Source organism: Triturus cristatus, chromosome 2_2 (assembly GCF_964204655.1).
Source record: "Triturus cristatus chromosome 2_2, aTriCri1.1, whole genome shotgun sequence".
NCBI classification, from domain to species: Eukaryota; Metazoa; Chordata; class Amphibia; order Caudata; family Salamandridae; genus Triturus; species Triturus cristatus.
In genome coordinates, this window is record NC_140582.1 from 105,500,987 (window position 1) to 105,523,208 (window position 22,222).

The 22,222-nt window shown below is 45.7% G+C and overlaps 1 protein-coding gene across 1 annotated transcript in view; it reads right to left on the minus strand.

The window, feature by feature from the left end:
• Window positions 1-304: 304 nt before the first annotated feature.
• LOC146861954 (N-acetylneuraminate-9-phosphate synthase-like) overlaps window positions 305-22,222 on the minus strand; it is a 296,132-nt gene continuing 274,214 nt past the window's right edge. The window contains exon 6 of the mRNA XM_085641117.1: window positions 305-1,133. Within this exon, the coding sequence (XP_085497243.1) occupies window positions 939-1,133 (195 nt within the window). The 3' untranslated portion in view covers window positions 305-938. The remainder of the gene's footprint in view (window positions 1,134-22,222) is intronic.

Below are 22,222 nucleotides of genomic sequence, written 5' to 3' on the forward strand. Positions count from 1 at the left end.
GACTAGTCTGCAGTTCTTGGCAACCTTGACACAATCGACTAGAATGTCTGATTGTTGGTGTGGGCCACGAATTATGCATCTGAATGTTTACGGTGCATCTGAAATTAATATAAAATGGGGTTAATAGAGAGGAGTTTTCTTCATGGTGGAATCATTCAGTGAGAAGGCCCTCAAAGGTTTACTTTTTTAACAGGCTCGAGTGTCATTGTATGTTAACTCAGCTAATCACATCAACTGTAAGATGTGCATTTGTATGTGAACAACACAACAACCAGAGACATACACAATTGTTAGAGATGTTCGCTATATTTCACAACTTAAAGTCCTGTTTAATATTGTGGTCTTCTGAACAGCATCCAATAGTTAAGATGAACATCAGATCAGCAGGTCTTAGTGTCTTCTTGGTTTCATGCTGCCGTTCACACCTACTTTATTGTACCCTCATAATTTATAAGACAAAAATAAAAGTGTTTACAAAATTCTATTACTTGATGATAATACTTTCATGTTCCCTCCCTCCACCTCAACCACCTTCACCAAAGAGCATGGTAGAACAACTGTGTCCTCTGCTGTTGTCATCTGAAGTCTGACTTGCCCTCACATAATTTCTTTAAAGATGCAAGACAAAATGACAAATACATTTAAAAAAATCTGAATTGTCTTTTTAGCCCCTGATCTGAATTGAAAACCTTGAAAATTGAACAAAACAGTGACTTCCATCCTTTTATCCAGCCATTCACCTGTTTGTTAACCAATTAATCCATCCATGTATCCACTCACATTTTTTTTTCTAGCCTCGTAAAGACTGTAATTTGACAAAAAATGATCTCCTCAGAAATCCACTTCACTTATATGTGCCATAATCTACTCATTCAACAACATGTAGTAGAGATGGTGCTCTCTAGTCCATAAAGGAAAAGTTCCTATTCTCGATAAGTTCAAATGTCCTCTACTACCACTTCCTCTGTAAGAGTCTCATCTTCTTCGATGTTCTTCTTGGCTGTTTTACCCTCTAGTTGGGAAATCTGCTCTGGATGCAATCCATGTGGTTCAGCCACTTTCACTGTCAACATGTCAAGAGTCATCACAGTGCCCGCAGGGATGCGAACCTTCGCCACCACTGACTTGCCCAGCTGTAGAAAACCAAAACAGAAACAACTTACATTCAAAAAGAGGCATGCATTTTTGACAAAATGGTGAAAATGTTACTATTGTCAGTTTACTGCATAGTAAGGAACGGATTTTTTTTTATCGGAATCTGCATATGATGCACAAGGGTTGTTCCCTTCACTCTATGACAATCTAACATAGTACGTGGGAACTTGTTTGGATGAGTGGATGTATGGGGGAGTGAGTGAGTGGAGAAATGGAAAGATGAGTTGGTGAACGGATCAATGAGTGGGTGGGTAAATGGATAAATGGCAAAGTGGGTGAATGCATAGCAATGTTAAATTCACGTTCATAATTAACGAAGGTGGTGAAAAAGTGTGTGGAAGAGTAGGGAAATGCATGGATGGATAAGTGAGTGAATGGGCAAGCGTCTGGATGAGTGAGTAGGGGCATGACTGAATGGAATGATTATGAATGTGGAGATGCATTGATTACTTGCTGAGTAAATTGTTGAAAAGAAGAATATCTACTAGTGAACCATGCTACTGTTTTGTTCCCCACATTGACAGTCTTAAGGTTGGATGGTGGTAATTTTGAACATGATGTGCTCTGGCTTAATTCTTTTGTGGGTTACTCCATCGGTTGACTGACCCTACCTGCATAATATGGGTAAGATGAAGTAAAAATACGATCTCTATTAGGGGCACTGGGATATTGGAAAAATTCTTATCAGGAGCCATGGGGACTATGAATAAAGAGATCAGTAATGCCGATGCCAAAATTGAGGCAAGCATCAAAACAGCTTAATCGTTGGTTGAGCTCCAGAGTGAATTCCCCTTTACTTAGGTTTTATGAGTAAAAATTGCAGACTCTCTCAATGTTCTTGGAGGGGAAAATACAACTGGCTGAGTAAAGGCCTGCATGGATTCTATGATTCCCAGTTCCCCACAGTAGGTCCTTGTCCCACCTCCTAAAATGAGATTGAAACCACGGGTGGTACGAGCCCAATTTACGAAGCTGCCTATCACATCTGACACTGCTAGCTTGGAGACTTTGCCTAACCCGGACCTTTAGTCCCTCCAAAATACTGTGGTTAATCAATGTAGGGCCCTCATTGCAGCAGTGGAGCAGCGCATTACATCTCATTTGACCTCCATATTTGCAAGACTGTCCTCAGTGGAATCTCTTTTAGATAGTAACCCACAGTTGCTGGGACTTTCTGGTAAGGGGCAGCCCCTTCATTTCAGCCAATGCTTGGTTTCAACTTGATTTGACCTGTGCAGGGGTCATTAATCAAGTTCAGAAGATAAATCAACAGGAACCTTCACAACTTAGAGCACAGAATGGTACTGGACGGTCTAAAGATCAGACAACCTGCAATATAGGGCAAGTACCTCCTCTGACCCTCCCTGACAAACCTATCAAGCTGTCACTAACTATTTTGGATCTGCCTCCTGAGTCAGCACCTTATGTACTGGTGATGGTAGGGGGTTCCTCTACCTCCTGAGAACTCACAAGAAACGAGGAGGAAACTTAGAAACAAATGCATACAATGGATAAGATGTAGGGTGGGTCTAACAAATGATATGCTTCAAAATATGATTATGATTAGAAGGGCCCATTGGGTAAGCAGTGGAGTGAAGGCAAACACAAGAAATTGTATTGCAATAGATTTTCGTCAGCCTGCCTTGGCCAAGAAGATCCTTCACGTCTGCTTTGATACCCACATATTGTCTAAGACCATCATGGTCGTACCTTTAGGATATTTTTTAAGACCTTGTACAATGGCTACATCTATGGAGATCCAAAACTCCTCACAGTTTAATGATATATCTTGCCCACAATATGATAATGACTGGAGGAGGGGGTAATAGTTTTGATTGTCTGAGCGATCTTAAAGGCAAGATTGACTCCCTTCAAATAAGTTGCAGCGTAAATATGAATCCCTCGGGACTTATCTTGTAAAGTGTGACCTGTCTTCGCTACCCCTACTTAATGTGCCCATCATAACCAATGAGATCTTATCCCCTAGTCTAATCAAATTCAAATTCAAATAATCTTTATTCGAATATTAAAAATAACCATAAAAGATACATATTATATTTGGACCTTCTTCCATTAAAAAAATTCAACCCAGTTTACATATTTCACATAAAAACAATAAAGATAAAAACCAGCAATATGAGCATTAAAAACCGGGACAAATCTGTTCAGTGCTCTATTCATTAGGCCATATAGTCTAATCAACACTGAGACATTCCATAGTATTATGTTTGATGCAAATGGCATGGGACTTTCATCATGGAGCATAGCAGCGTTAAAAAAAAGCTGAATATGGCTGATTGGAGAGAACACATTTAAACATATCTTTTGTTTCCAAGAATCATGAGTGCTGCAGGGAAGGTACATTGAAAGTTACGTGCTGTATTTCAGACCAGCCCAGCCTTCTCATTCTGGAAGCGCCAAGGGAGGTCTCGCAAAATATATATCTAAAATACTTTCCCTGTGAAGCTCATAAAGTTTTGAAACAATTCCACATTTTTTCATTTACTTGTTTTTGAGCTGAGGAGAGTGGTATTTGATTATGGTAAAATTTTTAACCCCTTCGCCGCGGCACGAATTTTGCCGCGGCGCTGGGGGGGTTTGGGGGCAGCACGGCGCCCCCATGCTTGTAACAGAACCACTCCGTCATGAGTCACGGGCGCGCTGTGCTCATGACAGAGTGGTTCCGTCACGACTCCGCCCACTGAGATAATCGCCCGCACAGGCGGGGAATTAGCACCACGTGGGCGGAGCGGCCGCCAACGGCCGTAGCATGACGGAACCACTCCGTCATGAGCACACGGCGCCCGTGGCTCATGGCGGAGTGGTTCCGTCATGAGCAGGGAAGGGGTTAAATAACTTTTCATTGTCAAAGGAGTCAGGTGGTTTTCAGTTTGGATGAGTCTCTTCAAGGGATTATCAGTGCACAACCTAAGCCTCTTTGAGTATTCTGTGTAGGTGATTTTAATGTCCACCACTGTGTGGCTTCCTTGATTCAAATGATGAGGACTTGATGCATTACATTTATAACTCCTATGGAAACAACTGAATAACCTTTTAGTTAAGTATAATCTGACCAATGAAATGGGCAGAGTTTCCCCAAATGTAGCACCTATCTTTTCAAGCAAGCAGTGAACATCTATTATTGATTTTATCATGGTCTCTAAAACCTTGAGTTACAGTGTCAGTGACTTTCAATCAGTGTTCATGCGGCTCAAAGTTTAAGGGTGGGGCTTGGGGTTTTGTATAAAACACAGCCGTAAACGTTAGTTATTATCCCATCTTCACATATAAAAATGGTTTTACCTTAAAGTGGGCCATGGTTAGCACAAATAATTTCCTAACCTCCATTATCCAAAAGAACTGTGTAGAGGTAGATACCTGCCTTGATACAGAAGTGGAGGCCAATCTGGTTAGGTCTGCATTTATTGAAATTTCGGCAAATATAAGGCAGTCCTCAATATGCTCTAGAAAACCTCTTCCACACAAGCCTTATGGGTGGTTTGATAATGTATGCGCCAAAGCCCACACAGCCCTTCACACTGCTCTACACATTAGACCCGAGATGTGGAGATAATTAGGAATGCACGAGCCCTTTACAAATCAGCTTTGGCAGCTAAGAAAAAGCAGATAAAGTAGGATGCCTGGAATGCCCTGCATTTAACTAGTATGCATAAAGATAGTGCCACTTTTTGGCAGGTGGCTAATGCCTCTACTTTTTCTGACCCATGGGTCCCTCTACTGAAGTCCATATTCCCCAACAACAGTGGGCAGTTTGTTTTTCTAACATCTATACCACCAAGGACTCCATGGAGGGTCAAGTAGAGGACAGGCTAAGAAACTCTATAGAATCCATATACCCTCCCCCGTTATTGAGTTGACTGAGTTCCGTAGGGCATTGGATGAAAGTAAGAAGGGAAAGGCCCATGGCCTGGATGAGGACCCACTAGATGTCTTTTCTGATAGGTTGGATCAGTGTGGCCCGCTATGCAGACCAACTTGTTTAACGTAATAGTTAAGGTAGGCCCCCCTGTGTCATGGAATAGCTCAGTAATCATATCCATTAATAAAAAAGGGGGTAAAGCTCAGTCAAAGTATTACAAGCCCATATCTTTACTAGATCCTACTGTAAAAAGTATGGGCAGTATTTTACTACAGAGGCTCGAGGACTGGGTAGCCGAGTATGACATTTTGACTGACACCCAATGTGGTTTCAAAAAAGACCTGGGCATTGCAGATCAATGCCCAGAACCTGAGCTTAGTCACAGGCAAGTATGCATCAGTTAAGAAGGTATCTATATATTTGGCCTTCATGTACCTAACAGCAGCTTTGGACTGCCTTTCTCACTCCAAATTATAGGCCATTATGACTGAGTTAGGTGTGTAGCAAGGCATAATTACTTCTTCGATGGCATGCGTGGCAGTAAACACACATGCTCTGCATACTCCTGACATCTAGTGTTGGGTCCGGAGTTGTGCAAGTTGTCTTTCTTTGAAGAAGTCTTTCGAGTCACGAGGTTGAGCACTTGATGGTAATGCGCATGGGCATCGACTCTATTGTTAGATTTTCTTTTCTCTGCCATAGGGTTCGGGCGTGTGTGCCTCCGCTCGTGTTTTGACTCCATTTTGGTTAAATTCTCCAGTTCTTTTTCTCTGCCTTCGACGGTATTGTTGTCACTTGTGCTTTTCCTTCTGCAACTTCCATTAAAAACTCTGCTGGTTCGACTCTGTTTGACCAAAACCCCTTTGGGACGGTGCCCTTTGGGGCCTACCTTCTCCAATGTTACCAATCTTCCCAAAAATGCTAAACTGGTAAATGGAGCGCACGACCTTTCAGTTCTCTCCGCATTGCCATGCGAAGTACCCTCACACAGACCTCTTCGGGATTGGACAGCTAGTCGCCTCTAGATGTCCTACAGAGCCACCAGTGACATTCCCAACATCTTTGGTGAGGAGCATGCTCAGGAGCAGTCATTGGTCGACAAGGATTAAACACTCTCTGTAGATGAAACTTTGGGCTCTGTACTTAAAGAGGACTTTGAGGTAGAGGACATTACTCCAGCTCTGCTTGCCCCAGCTCCTATCCACCAGCATAATCCTACCAAAAACATTTGGCACTTCTGGTCTCACAATCTCCGGTTCCCGGGCCACCACTGTTATCTAGCCATGGCTAGCACCGAAAACACGCTTCAGATGCCCCGCCTTTGAGCTTGGTACCGAAAGCACATAAGAAGTCAAAGTTATCTACTGCAGCATCCTCGGACTGAGACCACCAACCGCCGTTGAGTTGATGTTCGGTACAAAGTTGACAGCCATTATCTTTCTCTTCGGCACCGAGTGCACAGTCTACCTCTAAGCCGAAAGCTTAGGAGCCAAAGCAGTTCCAGCCGACCTACAAGCTCGTTCCGAAACACAGGTGGAACCAATCCTGCACAAGTTACAGGAGAAATTGGACATGCACTAGAAGAAGATTCATATCCAGGTGCATACTGGACGTATACTGGCTACATCTTCCTCTCCTCCACCACCTAAAAGGAAGCTTACTTTTGGAGAAGCTTTAGACATACCAGTTCCTCCTGAAAGAACGAACCATGGACAAAGCTACCAGCCCTCCACCTCTTCCACCTCCCATGCCAACTCCACCTCCACCATCTCCCCCCCAAATCTTCCACACTCTCCTGCATTACCTTCTCCTCCAGGAGAGCCACTGGATGACTCACCACAATAGTCTTCACAGTGACAGTGGGTATGGTGGGCCACAGGGAAATGACCCTATGACACGGACCCTGAAATTTATCCTGCACGCCCTTCTCCTTCTGAAGATGCTACCTCTTACCAGGAGGTTATAGCGAGGGCTGCTGCTTTTCACAATGTAGAGCTTCATAAAGAGCCTTTAGAGAATAACTTCCTCTTTGGCACACTTTCCACCACACATAGGGCTACCCAATACTTGCCCATGTTAAAAGGTATGTTTAGGCATACTGAGGACATATTTAAAGGTCCTATTAGGGCTAGGGTTGTCACGGCTAGGGTGGATAAGAAATACAACCCCACGCCATCTGACCCTATTCGCATTAGAAGACAGTTACCACCAGACTCCCTAGCTACTACTGCAGCACACAAGCGCGCCAACTCTCAGGCCATTGGAGACACGCAGCCTCCTGAAAAAGAGAGCAAAAGGATAAAGGTTCCGAGGAAAAGAGCTGCAGCTCAGGCTGCCAAGCATTGGCATATTGCCAACTCGCAAGCTCTCCTAGCACGCTATGACCGTGTCCCCTGGAACTAAATGGAAAATCTACTTCAATATCGCCCAGAGGAACACAAAAAATGAGGTCAATAGTTAGTTTCTGAAGGTAAAATTATCACTAACACTTCCATGTGGTGTGCATTAGATGCTGCAGACACTGCAGCCAGAGGAGTAAATACTAGTATTTTACTTTGGTGACACGCTTGGCTTGGTTTAAGCCTGAGGTTCAACAAGCTTTCTTAAACATGCCTTTTGATAAGGAATATCTGTTTGGTCCTCAGGTCGATTTCAAATTAGAAAAAATAAAAAAGATACCGAGATGGCCAAAGCTATGGTGTACTTCAAGCACCTGCTACTTGTGTTTTTTTTTATCGCACAGGATACCGTGGAGCCTCAAGATCCACCTCTTCTGAAACTTACACCTCCCAAAATAAGCAGCAAGGTCAAGGCTTATACTCTAAGGGCTACTACTGTGGCTCCTAAGAGGAAACCATACTAGAAATAGAGGTTTGGTTGCCTCCCCCACGTTGAGCAACACCCTCTACAAAACAGTGACTATCCTATCTTCTCCCGATCACATAACACCTGTCTGGGACAGAGTACAGAGTTGTCTGGAGTTCATTACCACTCCTCCCAACATTCCACCTCGTGTTCACAGGATGACACAAGCATTAAAACATTAGGCAAACAGGAAGATCAAGCTCTTCTCCTCAAAGATGCTATAGTGCCCGTTCTTCAAAATCAGGGCTCAGTGGCATACTCTCTGTACTTCCTAATCACCAAAAAGGACAGGTCTTTAAGGCCAATTTTAGATCTCAGGCCCTCAAACAAATACATCATAACAGAACACTTCTACATGGTTATCTTACAGGGTGTCATTCCACTTCTTCAACAAGGCAACATTCTGGTAACATTAGACTTAAAAGACGCCTACTTCACATACCAATACACGCAGCTCTTCGAAAATATTTAAGATTTGTCATATTAGGAAAACATTACCAGTTCCAGGTTTTGCCATTCGGGGTAACCACTGCAACTCGAGTGTTCACCAAAGGTCTAGCAGTGGTCGCAGTATATCTGAGAAAACAAACTGTCCACGTATTCCTTTCCCTGGATGACTGGCTTATTAAAGACAACAGGACACTAAGATGACAATAGATCTTCTCCATATTTTGGAGTTTACTCTCAACATACCCTAATCTCACTTAGAACCATTACAGATTCAACCATACTTAGGAGCAATCCTCAACACACAATCAAGATTAGTTTACCCAAATCCCATAAGAATTCAAAACTATCAGACAATACTTTCCCTGTTTCAAACCAACCAACAGCTCACATTAAGGGTGGTCATGCGTATCCCAGGGATGTTGGCTTCTTGCGTTGCCATAGTTCCCCACGCAAGATTACATATGCGTCCATTACAACAATGTCTAGCTCGTCAGTGGTCACAGTCACTGGGTAGGTTGACAGATCTAGTGTTGTTAGACTGCCACACTCACCGTTCTCTGCAATAGTGGAACACCACCAACCATCGTCTCTGTCTGAGCCAAGGCGATTGCCCTCCATGGAATCTATCCAACCCTACCCAATCAACCTCTCCTCGTCCACCTCCTATCCGCCACTCACCTGTCCCTCCACCCTCCCTCCATCCCTGGCTCCCCTCTCCAGGCAAACAGGATCTACAAAAGTCATCACTGACTCATTCGCGCCCCTGGACTATTTAATTGGCGCCTCTGACCATCCAGTTATCCCTCAAGGCCCCGGCTCTCCACTGGAACTCTCCACACAACTCTTATCCTATAACCAACACTTAGACCTGGCTGCGGGTCTCGACGAGATCTCTCTCCACCTGAGCCATCTCTCCGATGAGCTTCATGAACTGAAAGCCTTCTCAATCGAGCATCTACCTCTGCTCATAGTTCTCAATACCCTAGGGAACCTGCCCTTAGTCCCTACTCACGCAGTTCCTGTCCTTGACACACACTCCCCTCACCTTACTTTAAAACCCTTACCCCTCCAACATGCCCCCTCTGCTCCAGAAGAATGAAGGCTGATCTAGCAAACAGTGATGTATATGATCTACTTCTCTCCTATTCCCACCCACTAGACACCGGCAAGACTTCCCTGGGTAAAATTTAAGCCCGTTACGCCAACCCAGATAGGGAACCCTCACACAACCTCAGAGTTTTAAATAGTGACAACCTCAAGAGTGTGAACATCATTCAGACTCCTACCCCCAAGGTGCCTGTACAATTGAAATACGTACTACTCAATTGCCGATCAGCTAGTAAACACGGCTCTGATATCTTAGACCTCATCCTACACAATGATCTCGATATCATCATCCTCAGGGAAACCTGGCTAAATGGCTCTTCCACTCCTTTCCTTGACCTCCTAGTTCCGCCTAGCCATGACATAATTCATCTTGACAAATCTTTGAAACAGGTTGGAGGATTAGTGTGTACACATCGTAATACACTCTCAGTTTCCTGATCAGATACCATCACTCCGACCTCCAGTGAATACCTATGCATCAACATCTCAAGCAACCACTCTCTGTATGCAAACTACACACTTTCTATCACCCCCTGGAGACAATCTTTCCTCCAGTGAACAAATAATGGAAATCATCTCGTCCAATGATGACTCCTCAGTGTCCCAAATCTTGCTGGGAGGTTTCAACTTTCACTGGTCTAGCCCTAATGATCAAGCAGTAAACTGCTGAAAATACATCCTATTGGATCATGAGCTGACTCAATTTTGTGACAGGCCAACCCATAACAATGGAGAAATTCTGGACCTCATCGTATCAAAAGGAAACACCATCACATTGGATTCCAGTAGCCCATGTGATTGGTCTGACCATTACAGCAGCTTCTTCTTTATCAATAGGGAGGTGTCCCAGAGGAGGGATCAACAAGAAAATGAAGCAATGAAAAAGGGACCTCAGGAATATTAACACTGAAGATCTAGCAACCTGCTTTAAAAATGCCTTATCTTCTCAAGCAGACAGTACAGATGTTCATGTCCTCGCAGATTTTTATAATTCCATTATATCTAGTATCCTAGACTCCTTAGCTCCTCTACAACAAAAAAATACTTCTGCCAAAATGCCGCAGCCAGATTGATTACTGGTACAAAAAGGAACGCTCACATGGACACTCTTACCAAGACCCTTAACTCCATATTTACTATTCCATCACACCATTGTAGTTTAACCATAATGTTTGCTTCACATGTCGTGGTGCCCTAGGGCATCTCAACCATACGATGATGGCATGATGTTCATAGTCTGTCAGCCACTCTTCTTATTTGATGCTATTTATTTTTAATCTGCATTTGCACAAGGCAATGCCTCTAGGTGCTATCATTGGCCAACCAATTCAGCAACAGCCTTTGACATCCAATCAGCTTTTCCGGTTCCTCAATCACCACAGGAATTTCAAAGACCTGTTGTTTGAAGTGTAAAGGACCAGCCGCCTCACCCTTTTTGCTGTTACTTGTATGTAAGTATCAATAGTAAGCAGGCCAAATCTGTCAACACATTGTGCATCGCCTGCTAGTTAGCCAGACTATCACTCACCACAGAAGACAGCAAACTACAGATGGCCCCTGTGAGTCATAAGGGAGTCGGGAGGTTGATTGGAAGGGGAGGAGATTGTGGCTGGCACTGATGCCATCACTTTAGCTCCTGAATCTCTGTACTCATTTTGATAAAGCCCCAGTTTTTGTTTGTTATTTATGTGAGACAATGCTCCAAGCAGTATCTCCCGTGGTATGAACTTTTGACTGCTTGCTTTGTTCCAGCCTACCAAAGGAATATGTTAGTGCTAGACCTCTGACATGAGCTTTTTTTAACTCCTGTCTAGTTGGGCCTTGTTTTCCAACAGCACAGACCACCTCCTCTTTCTCCAAACACAATTGTCCCACTTCACCATGCTGGATCATAAGTGACTACAACATCAACTACTCAAGTTGACAGAGTTTTTTATCTCCCTGAAGAACGAATGCCAAATCAAACTTCCTGGAAACGTCTTCTGCATTAACATTGATTCTCCGAGCAACAGGGAGCAAGTTAATGGGGGCAATAGTGACTAATCATAGTTGCATCTGCTAAGTCCAAAAATTTGATAGACCCTGGGATTTCAAATCTACTGCAGACAAAGTATTTATGATATAGGAAAGCCTAAATGGATGTTATTAGTGTCATCTCTGTATCATACCATTACAAGCAAGGCAGCAGTAGATATTATATTGTAGGGAGAAGTCAATGGCAAAAAGGTTCTACTAATTTGGCATGGTGAAAGCATATGTCAATTCAATCAAACTCTACGGTTCTGGAGAGCGTTATGAGTTAATAAGAGTATGGGCATAGGGAAATTCTGGGAATTTCAGGCCAGATTAAAGAAGACCACTGCATGGCACATTCTTCCATCACTATATTTACAGTCTGGTCTGTATCTATTTCTAGACTATTGAAGACATTCATTTACAAACAGCCATGGCAATTGTGAAAATGTAACTGAGAAGTTTGAGTGAGATAGGCTCAACTTAACTAAGTCCTGTACATTGTTGGAGTAGCAGTAAAATTGTATGACCTACAAATGAATGCAGGCAATCAGTGACACTGCATGTAGAGTAACCTCACTGATAACATTGAAGGTGCCTGCGTATAATGGAAAACACATATTCAATGTTGATTGTGAGTTTTTGAATGTATGAGTGTGTGTGGGAGGGTGGTATTGTAGAGGGGCAAATGGGTGAATCCAATAGTGTATTAATGGATGGATAAATGAAAGCTTCGATCCATGCACTGAACCACTCCTCATTCAGGCACTCTGTCACTCATTTCTACACTCCAATGGTCATTCTATGGGGCATTCTTCAATTCACCCACTTTCCCATTTACAATACCACAGACAAACTCACCAATCAATGAAAATACATTTTCACTTCCCCAGATCTACTGTTACTCACTGCACCCAATACACAAAACACACACCACACTAAATACATCAAAATGGGGTTATAGCCTAGGTAACCTTGTACAGCAATTGCCAAATTCGGGTCAGCCCCACCAGGCATTGACTCGATGGTTGTTCATTACAGTTTGGATCACTCAAGAGCACTTTGCAGATATATATATCTCCTTCTTCGACTCTGCGTGATGGCAACGTGCAGCCCAAACGCCGGGGGTGCTTGCAAGACACCCGTTCCCAAGCATATTCAAAATTAATTCTCTCTTCCATCATGAATAACAACCGGAACAACACTCCTCGTTCAATCAATCAATCAATCAATCAGTGAATTTGTAAAGCACGCTACTTACCCGTGAGGGTCTCAAGGCGCTGAGGGGGGGGGATGCTGCTACTGCTCGAAGAGGCAGGTCTTGAGGAGCCTTCTGAAGGTGAGCTGTGTCTGCTGTAGATGGGTGGGGAGGGTGTTCCAGGTTTTTGCAGCAAGGAAGGAGAAGGATCTTCCAGCGGAGGTTGTTCGTTGGATGCAAGGGACGGCGGCAAGGGCGAGGTTGGCAGAGCGGAGCTGGCGGGCGGGGGTGTAGAAGTTGAGTCTGTCGTTCAGGTATGCTGATCCGGTGTTGTGGAGTGCTTTGTGTGCGTGGGTGAGGAGTTTGAAGGTGATCCTCTTGTTGATGGGGAGCCAGTGCAGGTCTCTGAGGCGGGGGGAGATGTGGCTGCGGCTGGGGACGTTGAGGATCAGTCGGGCTGAGGCGTTCTGAAGGCGTTGTAGTCGTCGCAGGTGTTTGGCCGGGATTCCTGCATAGAGTGCGTTGCCGTAGTCTAGCCTGCTGCTGACGAGGGCTTGGGTCACTGTTCTTCTTGTTTCGGTCGGGATCCACTTGTAGATCCTGTGAAGCATGCGGAGGGTGTTGTAGCAGGAGGAGGAGATGGCGTTGACCTGCTTCGACATGGAGAGGGAGGAGTCGAGGATGAATCCTAGGTTGCGTGCGTGGTTCGTGGGTGTTGGAGCTGCTCCCAGTGCGGTAGGCAACCAGGAGTCATCCCATGCAGAGGGGGTGGAACCTAGGATGAGGACCTAGGCTGTTCCTCATCCACTCGGCGACAGCCTTCATTCCCTTGTGGAGGTTAGTCTTGGCGGTGTGCGGGTCCTTGGTAAGGGAGAGGATGAGCTGGGTGTCGTCGGCGTAGGAGATGATGTCAATTTGTGCTGGTGGGCCACTTGTGCGAGGGGGGCCATGTAGACATTGAACAGGGTCGGGCTGAGGGATGAGCCCTGGGGTACACCGCAGATGATGTCGGTGGCTTCGGATCGGAAGGGCGGGAGGCGGACTCTCTGGGTTCTGCCGGAGAGGAAGGACGTGGTCCAGTCCAGGGCCTTCTTCTGGATTCCGGCTTTTTGGAGGCGTGTTCTTAGTGTGTGGTGGCAGACCGTGTCGAAAGCGGCAGACAGGTCCAGGAGGATGAGGGCTGAGGTTTCGCCGTTATCTAGCTGGCGCCTGATGTCGTCAGTGGTGGCGATAAGGGCAGTCTCGGTGCTGTGGTTGTCAATGTCAATGTCAATGTCAAATATTTTTATAACGCGCACAAATCACCAAAAGGTCTCAGGGCGCTAGCAGCCAAGACAAAAAAGATGGACAGTGACTAAAATGCTCACATACCTAAATTTATTGAGAATAAAGCCAAGTCTTCAGTTTTCTTCAAAAGTGTAAATGGTCTGTTATGGATGACAACTCCAATGGAAGTTTATTCCAAAGCAAAGGGGCTAAATATGAAAAGGATCGGCCACCATTGCGGACCCTCCGAATGCGTGGTTGAACAAGAAGAAATCTGGAGCTGGACCGCAAAGAACGTCCATGAACATACCATTGGAGTTTTTTTGCCAAATATAGTGGACCAGTTCCATGCATTATCTTATGAGTAAGGTTTAAGTTTTTGAAACACCCTCTTTGGTGGACCGAGAGCCAGTGCAGAGTTTTAAGAGTAGGAGCAGAAGGAGTACGGGAAGGGAGATTGAGAACAAGTCTGGCGCTCGTGTTCTGGAGGATTTGGAGCTTGGAAAGTAAATCTTGATTAAGTGCAGTGAACAGGGCATTACCATAGTCCAGGCGACTAATAATAAGTCCCTGGACCAATGGTTTCCTTGCTTCAATGGGTAACTATTTAAAGATCTTTCGCAGCTTGCGCATAATCCCAAAACAAGTTCCAAGCACTTGATTGATATGAGCATTCAAGGACAAAGAATTGTCAATTGTAATACCCAAATTGCGGACTGCTAGCTTGGGCGAGGGACAAGTACCCAGCTCTGACGGCCACCAGTCACAGGTCCAGAGCTGTTCCGCTTTTCCAAATAGAATAATCTCCGTCTTACCGCCATTCAACTGGAGCATATTTAAGTTCATCCAGTCATTGATCCGAATCATACAGCTCTTAAAACGGGTTTGAACGTCGTCTTGGTCAGAATCACAAGTAACAAGCAGCTGTGTATCATCGGCATAAGACAATGTTTCAAAGCCATAGGACCTGATGATATCCGCTAGAGGTGTTAAATATACGTTGAACAGCATGGGGCTAAGAATAGAACCCTGCGGAACCACGAATGTTACTGGATACGTACAGGAGACAATCTCATCCACCGAAACAGTAGTGAAACGATCTGCCAGGTAACTCTCGAACCAGTCCAGGGCCTTCCCTCTGATGCCCACCTCCCACAGACGGTGTTTGAGAATTCTGTGGGAGATGGTGTTGAATGCTGCAGACAGATCCAAAAGGACCAAGATTGCAGATTCTTGATGGTCCAATGCTAGCCTGATATTGTCCACTACTTCAATAACTGCGGTCTCCGTGCTGTGAGCAGCACGGAAGCCTGATTGAGAGGGATCAAGGAGCCTATGGGTCTCAAGATGGGCAGTGAGACGTTTGTTGACTAGGTGCTCCAGTACCTTCCCAAAATAGGGAAACAATGAGATAGGGCGGTAATTTACAGGCGCACTAGGGTCGGCTAAGGGTTTTTTAAGAATGGGCTTAACCTGCGCGAGTTTCCATCTCTGTGGGACCGTGGCTTGGTTCAGTGACAGGTTAAAAATAGTGGTTAGAACATCAGCAAGCAGTGGTAAAATTTTAGCACAGGAGCGAGGGGGGAAGGGGTCGGCTGGAGAACCAGATTTAATCCTTCTTAAACTTTCAATAACTTCAATTTTTGTTATAGGTTCAAACTCTGTTAATAGGAGGGCCTTATCAAATTCTGGCGGAGAGAGGAATTCATTCACATTAGTGATATGACAACCATGATCATCAACCTTAGAGGGGAACGAGGCGTATATTGTTTTGATTTTGTTATAAAAAAAACAGAGAAACAGAGTCAACCCACTATTGTGTAGGCGCAAAGGAAGATTGTTCGACCTGGGAGGCGGTAAATTCCTTCAATATTTTATACAATTCTTTACTCGAATGTGCAGCATTATTAATGCGCTGAGTAAGATAAACCTTTTTTGCTAATTTGATGTTATTTATGTAGGTTGAATGGAGGTTCTTATAATTCCTACGATGTTCATCAGTTTTAGATTTCCTCCACTGACGTTCGGCGGCCCGGCTTTGTTGTGTATCGGTTTTTAATGCAGCAGTAAACCAAGGTGATGCATTATTTTTTACTTGGACCCTCATAAGAGGAACGACTTTATCCAAAGCCTTTGAAATGGAAGATTCCAAATTACTGACAGAGGAATCTACCGTATCGACCTTCATTCCTAATAATAAAGGCTCAAAGTGTGATAGAAAGATATCCGTAGAGAGTTTACGCCATGGCCGGATCCAGATGCTTTTCTTTAAGCTAATTTTCCTATGTATAATTATGGGCATATTAAATTTAAGAATGGAATGGTCCGTCCATAATACCGAGCAGGAAGATTCAATATTTAGTTTAGGGGAATTCGTGAAAATTAAATCTAAAGTGTGACCCGCTAAATGAGTGGGCCCGATCACCTTTTGTGTTAATCCTAATGTGAGCATTGCCCCAATTAGGTAGGCCGAGTCAGAGTCTAGCAGCAGTTCGGCATGATAATTAAAATCTCCAAGTAGGATAAAATAATCTGCGGCTAGTAAATGTGGCGCGATAATTTCTAGCAGCTGGTTGACAAATTGCGTCTTAGAACCCGGAGGTCTATATATCAAGGTTGCGTCTGAATCCAGACTGGGATGGGTCTAGGATGCTGTTGTCCTTGAGGTGGTGGGTCAGCTGCATGTTGGCGATTTTCTCGATGACCTTCGCCGGGAAGGGGAACAGGGAGATGGGCCGGAAATTCTTGAGGTCTTAGGGGTCCGCCTTGGGTTTCTTGAGGAGGGCGTTGATCTCGGCGTGCTTCCAGCTTTCCGCTTTCCAGCTTTCCGGGAAGGTCGCTGTGTCGAAGGAGATGTTGATGATCTTTCGCTGATGAGGTGCGATGGTTGCGTCAGCTTTGTTGAAAACGTGGTGTGGGCAGTGGTCTGATGGAGATCCTGAGTGGAAGGAGTTCATGATCTTGTGTGTCTCTTCATCGTTGATGTGGGACCAGGAGGTCAGCTGGTTGGTGCAGGTGGTGGTCGGGGCGGATGAGGAGTTGAGGCTGTCGTGGATGTCGTCGATCTTGCGATGGAAGAAGGTGGCCAGTGAGTCACACAGATCCTGTGATGGCGGGATGTTGTTGGTGTTGGCGCTGTGGTTGGAGAGTTCCTTCACTATGTTGAAAAGTTCTTTGCTGTTGTCTGCGTTGTTATCCAGTCGGACTTTGAAGGATGATCTCTTGGCTGTTCTGATGAGGTGGTGATGTCTGCAGGGGGCGTCCTTGTGGGCTGCGTGCCTGTCTGGTGCTCGGTCGTGGAGCCATTTCTTCTCCAGCTTCCGGCATGTTCGTTTGGAGATCTGGAGTTCTTCGGTGAACCAGGCGGCTTTCTTGCTGGGGTGGTTTATGGAGGGTTCCTTCATCGGGGCGAGGGTGTTGGCGCAGTCATTGATCCACTGTCTGAAGTTTCGGGCGGCGGAGTCTGTGTAAGTGGGGTCGGAGGGTGGGTTCTGGGTAAGGGTGGAGGTCAGCTGGTCTTCGGTAAGTTTGCTCCAGCAGCGGCGAGGCAGCTGTTGGGTGCGGTGGTGCGTGGTTGGTTTCTTGAAGGTGAAGTGAATGCATCGGTGGTCAGTCCAGTGGAGTTCGGTGGTGTGGTTGAAGGTGACGTGGGTGCTTGTGGAGAAGACGGGGTTGAGCATGTGGCCGACAGCATGGGTGGGTTCGGTGACAAGTTGTCGGAGGCCGAGGTTGGCGAGGTTGTCGATCAGGGCGGTGGAGTTGGCGTCGTCGTTGCTCTCGAGGGGGAAGTTCAGGTCCCCGAGGAGGATGTAGTCCGTGGAGGCAAGTGCGTGGGTGCTGGCGAGGTCGGCGGTGGGCTCGCTGTACTGAGCCCGAAGTCCGGGGGTCTGTATATGAGTGTTCCTCTGAGGGTGGTGTTGGGGTCGGTGTGGATCCGAAAGTGAAGGTGTTCGGTGGAGTTGAGGGAGTCATCTGTGAGGGTGTGGACCTGGAGGGTGGACTTGTGAACGATGGCTATTCTTCCTCCCAGCCCGTTGGTGCGGTCTCGGCGGGAGATCTTGTAGCCGTCCGGGATGGCTATGCCGATGTCGGGTGCCGAGGAGTTGTTCCACCAGGTCTCTGTCAGGAAGGCAACGTCTGGGGCGGTGGTGTTGAGCAGGTCCCAGAGCTCGACGGCATGCTTTCACGTTGAGCGGGTTTTGAGGAGTATGCAACGAAGGTGGTTGGGTCCATTCCTTGGGGTTTTGGTGGTTCTGTCGCAAGTGAAGTTGCAGGGGTGGCAGGAGAGGGTCCGTGGGTGCGTTTCGGGGCGGTCTGGAAGCAGCGGTGGTCTCAGCCGGTGTTGAGAGCATGGAGAGTGTTGGCGTTGTATCGGATTCTGGCATTGTGGCGTGTGTGGGGTCCAGGGGTTCTGGTGCTGGGCGCGGTCCCTGGGCGCAGACAGGCTTGCCTTTGGCACGCCAGCGATGCACCAGCGGCATGCCCGCTGCGTGCCTCCACTGCGCGTCCGGGCAGCAGCCGCCATATAAGGCGTGGAGGGAGGGAGGAGTAGCTGGGAGGCGGGAGCGGGGCGGCGAGGGGGCGTGGCCGTGGGGGACAGCGGCGGGAATCAACGGGTCACAGAGAGCAAAAAGGGGAGGGTGGGGTGGGCAGGTGGACTACAATCGGTAAAATACAGGAGCAGACTGAAAACAAAATGCAAACAGGCAGGAGGGAGAAAAACAGAAAATCAAACCACAGTCAGAACGGTAATCCTGGGCACAGGAGGATCGAACCCACACTAAGAGCGGCAGCAGCGGGGTGGCCGCGCACAGGTGGTGCTGTTCAGCGGCAGGGGAGCGACGCAGCCCTTAAGCAGGGTCAGAGGTCACCTCTACCGTCGGGCAGCGGCCGCCTTATGAGGCGTGGAGGGAGGGAGGAGCAGGTGGGAGCGGGGCAGCGAGGGGGTGTGGCCATGGGGGACAGCGGCGGGAAACAACGGGTCACAGAGAGCAAAAAGGGGGGTGGGGGTGGGCAGGTGTGCTACAATCGGTAAAATACAGGAGCAGACTGAAAACAAAATACAAACAGGCAGGAGGGAGAAAAACAGAAAATCAAACCACAGTCAGAACGGTGATCCTGGGCACAGGAGGATCGAACCCACACTAAGAGCGGCAGCAGCGGGGTGGCCGCGCACAGGTGGTGCTGTTCAGCGGCAGGGGAGCGACCCGGCCCTTAAGCAGGGTCAGAGGTCACCTCTACCGTCGGGCAGCGGCCGCCTTATGAGGAGTGGAGGGCGGGTGGAGCAGGTGGGAGCGGGGCAGCGAGGGGGCGTGGCCGCGGGGGACAGTGGCGGGAAACAACGGGTCTCAGAGAGCAAAAAGGGGGGGTGGGGTGGGGTGGGCAGGTGGGCTACAATCGGTAAAATATAGGAGCAGACTGAAAACAAAATACAAACAGGCAGGAGGGAGAAAAACAGAAAATCAAACCACAGTCAGAACGGTGATCCCGGGCACAGGAGGATCGAACCCACACTAAGAGCGGCAGCAGCGGGGTGGCCGCACACAGGTGGTGCTGTTTGGCGGCAGGGAAGCGACCCAGCCCTTAAGCAGGGTCAGAGGTCACAAGTTCCTCAAAATTCAAGTTTATTTCCTTGGTGGAAACACTCTAAAAGCATCCCACATGTTTCAGCAAAGTTAGCCTGTCTCACAACGCCTGCGCACAGTAAGCATTCTGATTATATCGCAATATGTTAAAACTGAAAAGGGACAATACTTGTTTTTTCTTAGCGGCCATCTTTTTAAATGGAACTGTCAGACTGTCAAAAAGTCAGTGGAAACCATTGCCCGCAGTAACCTGTCTGCAGCTGATATTGATTTAATGAGGGAGCTCACTGAATTAGAACTAGAAAATATCGAGAGGCAAGACATTATCTTTGAGCCTGAACTCATATCTGAACAGGGTTATCATGTGAAGGGACGGTGATAATCCCATTTAAACCAAAGTCACATTTTAATCCTACTATGCTGCATGACAATATAGATGCTTTTAGCGACAGGATCATCCAAGAGTTGAAGAAATTGAAAAAACATCAGCTATAAGAACAAATACAATACCCTGTGGAACTTAAATACAATTGAGTAATGAGAAAATGGTCTGACAGTGATTAATATATTAATCGCAGGTCTGATAAGGGTGGAAACATTGTGATTTGGCCTATAGTAATGTATTTACAAGAGGAATATACTCAACTGAATGATCAGAGATGCTACCGCCGAATTCTGAAAAATGACTATGAGAATCTTAAAGAGAACTATTACACAGATCTGAAAGGGTGGCAAGAAGCTAATCTACTCAGTCTTGAGGAATTCATTTTTTTCTGACTTCTACATCCTAAACTACCTATATTATATCTATTGCTGAAAATTCACAAAATTAAGAAATGTCCTCCACGCATACCGATTATTTCGGCCATTGGCAGTTTATTAGAAAATGTTTCAAAATTTGTAGATCATTTTTTACAACCTTTTGTACTGGACTTGCGTTCCTATATTAGGGATAGCACTGATTTTTTCAGCAGATTTTGATTATTTGATGGCATGCTTAAATCACAGCTCCCTCTACACGAGTATTAAGCACACTGATGGTCTAAATGCAGTACGCCATTTTTTGAAAACTAAACCGATCTATTTCTACAGACACAAGGAAATGTTATTGAGCATGAGTGAGTAGTGTCTGAAAAGTAATGTATTCCTTTTAAACAATGAACTGTTTCAGCAACTACAAGCGACTGTGATGGGCACCTGCTTCAGACTCAGTTATGCAAATTTGCATATGGGCTGGTAGGAGAAGCAAGTGCTCCACAATATTGGATCACCATCCAACATCATAATGTGGCTTAGATATATTGATGACCTTTTTAGGTCTCGCCTGGCGTTGGAGCGCGCATGCACTCATCACCTGCAAAAGCTATGGTAAATAAGTCAGTTTCCAGAAGATGACTCGAACCCTGCCCCTCATTTCCATTGGGTAGCATCAGCGTTTATGGTAAATGCTGGCTTCCCATTGGAAAGGAGGGTTTTTCGTTGCCTCCCTTTGGATTTTTGGTGGACTGCCTCGCCTGATTCACGGCTGTTGTGATGACTTTTCTTATCTGCTTGTTTATTTAACAAGGAGATAAGAAAAGTCTTCACAACAGCTGTGAAGCAGGCACAGAGCTCAGAGGCACACAGGGTCACGGGGAGGACAAGGCAATGGTGAGCGCTTGGTAAAATGGGTCTTTCATCAAGCAAAGCATTTCCCGCCACCTTGGAATTGTGTAAGTCTAACCGTGTGCTTGCTTAATGATTATAATGTCTAAATTAAAGCATGGGTTCCTATTATAACTCAGATATTTTTCAACATATTATACTAAACGTTATTTTGAAAAACATGTACTCGTTTTTACCTGAACAGTGTTTTATTATTTGTATCTGTAAATTAGGCATGGACGTACTCGTTTCATCTCTATTTTTTGAGTCAAACGTATAATTTGGAGGTTTTGAGACCTTTTAGTTCTAACAAAATGCAACTTTTCTAGCTAACTTTTATTATATCCAAATTATTTGAAGATGTCCGCTTTGTTTGCTTACAGTTGACGAAAGAGCGCTCGCTCCCACGCTCATCCTTCTTTTGTTTCTGTGCTCTGAATGGCCAGGCACCTTAGGCTGGTACACAGCCTAGTAACATCTCATCCAATCAAAGGTGAATCCCCAAAACATGGGCCAATAAAGTATTGTTAAAGCTTAGGGCTGTGTACACGGTGGGGGTAACCACCTGTCAGCAACCCTGAGCTGCAAACATGTTTACGAGAGCGAACTTATAAACAAATAGTGGGGTGGGCTTTCTGTTCAAATGAGGTGACGAAGTAAACTAGGTTAAGTGAGAACTTTTTATGGCGTGAGCTGTTTCTCGTTTAATGGAGAAAGAGGCAATTATTCATTTTATTTCATGCAATGTATTAAACAACGTGATTTGTATTGAGAGTTACAAAATAAACGATGAACACTTCCAAGGTTACGTCTTTGAAATCTGGTCTGTTGACATTTATGAACTTTAAAGTGATTATTCAGCAGAGCCTTTCATTAGACAATTACCCCTTTTAGGACGGCGATAGAAGAATGCGACCTAGAACAAGCATACGTGTCAAAATTGGCTATAAGTGAGTTCAGATGGAAAAATGGAAGACCATATTTGCTATATTTAGAAAGTTTTAAGGCGGCTAAAGCAAAAATAAAATTCATAGGGAAGGAAATTGGGAGCCCCCTACC